The 4,203-nt window shown below is 57.1% G+C and overlaps 1 protein-coding gene across 1 annotated transcript; it reads left to right on the forward strand.

Annotated features, from left to right (window-relative positions):
* Positions 1-864: 864 nt before the first annotated feature.
* On the forward strand, positions 865-4,093 carry LOC112456750 (the record flags this gene model as incomplete). The annotated part of the gene is made up of 2 exons (XM_025019488.1): positions 865-2,773; positions 2,949-4,093. Coding segments are annotated over exons 1-2 (3,054 nt in total), but the record flags the coding sequence as incomplete, so codon positions are not given.
* Between the last annotated feature and the right edge of the window lie 110 nt (positions 4,094-4,203).

A 4,203-nucleotide genomic window follows, 5' to 3' on the forward strand; every position in this document is an offset into this window, starting at 1 on the left:
GAATCAGTCACCGATGACTGAACTTTTTCAACTGTTAAAAAAATGTATATGGGGTATTCTCCGTGAAATCAGACACCCTCCCTGTTCGCGATCGAACCGTAATCCCCCGTGAATAATCGCGAGGAGAATTATCGCTTAAGCCCAGCATTGTTTCGGGAACAACCGCCGTTATTCCAAGACCTTCGAGAAGCCGAGAAACGAACGCGTGTTTTTCCTCGCGTGCTCGCTCTATCCCCTTTGTCTCATCGCGCGACGTAAACATTGGAGACGGAGCTCCTGACCTCGGCGAGAACAGCTGATCGGTTGCCGACTCCGAAATTCGAGACGTTCAAACCGAAAGACAAGTCGACGGGTCGGCTACCGATTGGCTCGGCTAATTGTTCGGCTCATTACCGGGGATACGTGATGCGTGGGGATAGGGAGCTCGTACCTCCGAGTGCGCCGGAGGCTCGGGCAGATACGTTTTCGGAGACGTAACGAGCATCTCTTCCGTTTTCGAAAAGCGAATTGTCACTTGCTTGGAGTCTCGACGACGGCTCGATCCGTGGCTCGCGGAATAGATCGTGCGACGAGAACCGTAGTTCGCGGAATAAGCGCCGATTTTCGAGGAATCAGAACCGCGTTTCGTGGATTCCTAATCTCCGTGTAAATAAATGTATATATTCTGTGTAAATATATTCTGTAAATAGACATACGAGAGTTAACTGGAAATAAGCCCCAATCCCGCGCCTCTAACTCGATCTTCCTTCTGCTCACGCACATTTATTGGTCCTTCGAGCCGGATTTCGCGACCGATATCCGCGCCGCGAGTGAGTGGTCAAGGGTGAGCTTCTCGTGCTACGAGTGACCGCCTGGAAGACGAAGATGAGCAACCCTGAGATGGAGGGACTTATCCGTTCGCAGAACGAACTGCACGGACGCATCGCACGCGCCTATGAAAACTTGAAGAAAGCGGGAGGCGCAAGATTGACAATGGGACTGGTGAATGCTCGCCTCCAAGCCTTGGAATCGAACTGGAACAAGTTCGAGGAACAACACGGCAAACTGCTATTAATGCCTCCAGATGTTCTCGCCGCCACTGACTATAAGGAACAGGACCTCCCGGCTTTGGTGGAGGAGACCTTCTTAACGCAGAAGGGAATGTTCCTGGACGTCCTCCTGTCGCACAAGGCGAGGGAGGAGGCTGCAGCTAAGAATGAGACTTCGGAGACGGCGACAACGACGAATCGCACCACGTTACCGCGGATTCAGCTGCCGGAATTCTCAGGCAAATACGAGGACTGGCCGTCGTTCCGCGACCTCTTCCACTCTCTCATAGGCCGGGACGCTAACACGACGCCGGTGGAAAAGCTGCACTACCTCAAAACTTCCTTGAAAGGTGAGGCTGAGTTATTAGTCCGGAATATCGCGACGACGGCCGAAAATTATAACAGTGCGTGGGACGTATTGAATGCGTATTATGAGAACAAGCGACTTCTCACCCGCGCGTATTTGTCCAATTTCCTTGCGCTAACGAAAATGAAGAGTGAATCGGCGGTCGAGCTTCGAAAGATTTTCCACGGCGTCAAAGCAACGGTCAGCTCGTTGGCGAGTATCGGTCGGCCTATAAACCGTAGCAAGGACCTATTCGTTTATCTGGCGGTCGAGCTACTGGATCCGCGTTCGCGACGCGAGTGGGAAACGTCAATCGGCGACACGACCGAGCCTCCGACGTATGCGACTCTCGAGCAATTCCTCGATCGGCAGCTGCATACGCTCGAGTCGATGCAGCCTGCTAAGGTCGACGGAGCCGCCGGTAAGGCCGCGAGCGGAGCCGCCAAATCCGCGCGGAGCCACCTCGCTCGGAAGCAGGAGGGAAATCCGGACGCCAAGCGAGGTCGTTGCCACTGCTGCCAAAAGGACCATATCCTCATGTTCTGCGAGGACTACAAGAGGAAAACAGCCCAGGAACGGAAGCAGCTCGTCGACAACAAGAACCTGTGCCTGAACTGCCTCGGTTCTCACAAGGTCAGTGAGTGCGCGTCGAAGAAGGGGTGTGCAGCGTGTGGCGCGCGACACCATACTTCCGTCCACGATGCGTGTCGCGAGGTCGAGGTCGCGAAGACGGTTCACGCGGCTCAAAGACTTGCCGTAAAGCCGAGCGCGGTGCTCCTCGCCACCGCTCGCGTTCGCGTAGCCGATCGGTTCGGAACCTTGCATCACGCTCGCGCGCTGGTCGACCAGGGATCGGAGTCGTCCCTTGTGACCGAGCGCCTCGCGCAAAGATTAAAGTTACCGCGTTCTCGCACGTCGGTTTCGATATTCGGCGTCGGCGGACAGAAAACGGCCGTCGCAAAAGGACGCGTATCGCTGACTCTCGCGCCGCGAACCGACGGCCCCGCGATGTCGGTCTCCGCGCTCGTACTCCCCCGGCTCACAATATACGCCGGCGGTATCGAGGCCGGCGCTGAAGCGTGGTCTCATCTTCGGGGTCTGGAGCTGGCGGACCCCGAGTTCAGCGCGTCCGACTCGGTGGACATTCTCCTCGGTGCCGACGTTTACGCGGAAATATTGCAAGAGGGACTTCGCAAGGGGGGTAGTCGCGAGCCCGTCGCGCAAAACACGACTCTTGGCTGGATTCTGTCTGGCGCTATCGGTGAAAGTGCTTCGAGTCACTTCGCGCAATCCTACCAGTGCCGTGTCGAGGACGAACTGTCGCAACTAGTGAGACGATTTTGGGAGCAGGAGGAGGTTCCGTCGGCTGCCGGACCGCTCTCGAAAGCCGATCAGGAGTGTGAGGAACATTTCGCGCGCACACATTCGCGTAAGCCCGACGGGCTACGTGGTGCGACTCCCCGTCGTCGAGCCGATGCCGAATCTCTGTGGTACGCGCCGCGCGGCCGTTCGCGTGATGAAGGCCATGGAAGCGAAGTTCGCGCGGGATGCTTCCTTCCATGCGCTGTATACAGATTTCATGCGTCAATATGTCGAGCTCGGGCATATGACGCCGGTCGATCCTCCGGCCGATCCGGCGAAAATGACCGTCTGCTATCTGCCTCACCATGGAGTGATGAAGGAAACCAGCACGACGACGAAATTGCGAGTCGTCTTCAACGGTTCTTCCGCGCTGCCGACGGGAGCGGCGCTAAATAAGTATCTGCAGACCGGGCCGAACTTGCTGCCGGCTTTGGCAGAGATCTTACTCCGTTGGCGGCGTCACCGGTACGTTTTTGCGGCGGACATAGAGAAAATGTACCGGCAGATCGAAGTCCACCCGGAAGACAGGGATCTGCAACGCATAGTCTGGCGTGAGAGCCCTAGCGATGTGTTGCTGGAATTTCTCCTAATCACTCTCACGTACGGGCTTGCTTGTTCCGCGTTCCTAGCGATTCGCACGTTCCATCAGCTGGCCAAGGACGAGGGAGTTGAGTTCCCGCTAGGAGCTATCGCCCTCCTACTGGAGACCTACATGGACGACGTATTGTCTGGCGCGGACACGATCTCGAGGGCCAAAGAGATCCGTCGTCAGCTGGACCGAATCTGCATGGCGGGCGGCTTCCCGCTCAAGAAGTGGTCGGCGAACGAGGCGTCGATACTCGATGAGGTCCCTCCTGAGGATCGCCTTCAACGCGAGCCCCGGTGGTGGCTCCCGGGAGAGAGCCACTTGACCCTCGGGCTGCGTTGGCATCCACGCGAAGATCAGTTCGCCTACTCGACGCAACTGACCCAACTGGAGGCTATTACGAAGCGGTCGGTCTTATCTTTAGCCGCTCGGCTATTCGATCCGCTAGGGTGGCTCGCCCCCACTACCGTATTAGCTAAAATTTTGTTTCAGTCCACCTGGTTGCTGGGATTGGATTGGCACACGCAGCTCACTGACACCGACGTCCGACGATGGCTCGAATTCCAGGCCGGACTGCCTCTACTGGAAACGATCCGAGTGCCCCGATGGCTGGAGAGCGATCAAGAAGGTGTTAAGCGCGAACTGCACGGATTCGCCGACGCCTCGGAAAAGGCGTACGCAGCGGTGGTCTACCTGCGGACCGAAAGCTCGAGCGGCGAAGTAGTCGTGAGCCTCGTGGCGGCGAAAACCAAAGTCGCTCCGTTAAAGCAGGTCAGCCTTGCACGGCTGGAGCTAAACGCTGCCGCCTTACTCGTCCGACTCGCCAATCATGCTCGGCGGGTCCTCAAGATAGAAGAGGATCCGACCCATCTGTGGACTGA

This window comes from Temnothorax curvispinosus, unplaced genomic scaffold, assembly GCF_003070985.1.
Source record: "Temnothorax curvispinosus isolate PA1 unplaced genomic scaffold, ASM307098v1 QBEX01000656.1, whole genome shotgun sequence".
Taxonomy (NCBI): Eukaryota; Metazoa; Arthropoda; class Insecta; order Hymenoptera; family Formicidae; genus Temnothorax; species Temnothorax curvispinosus.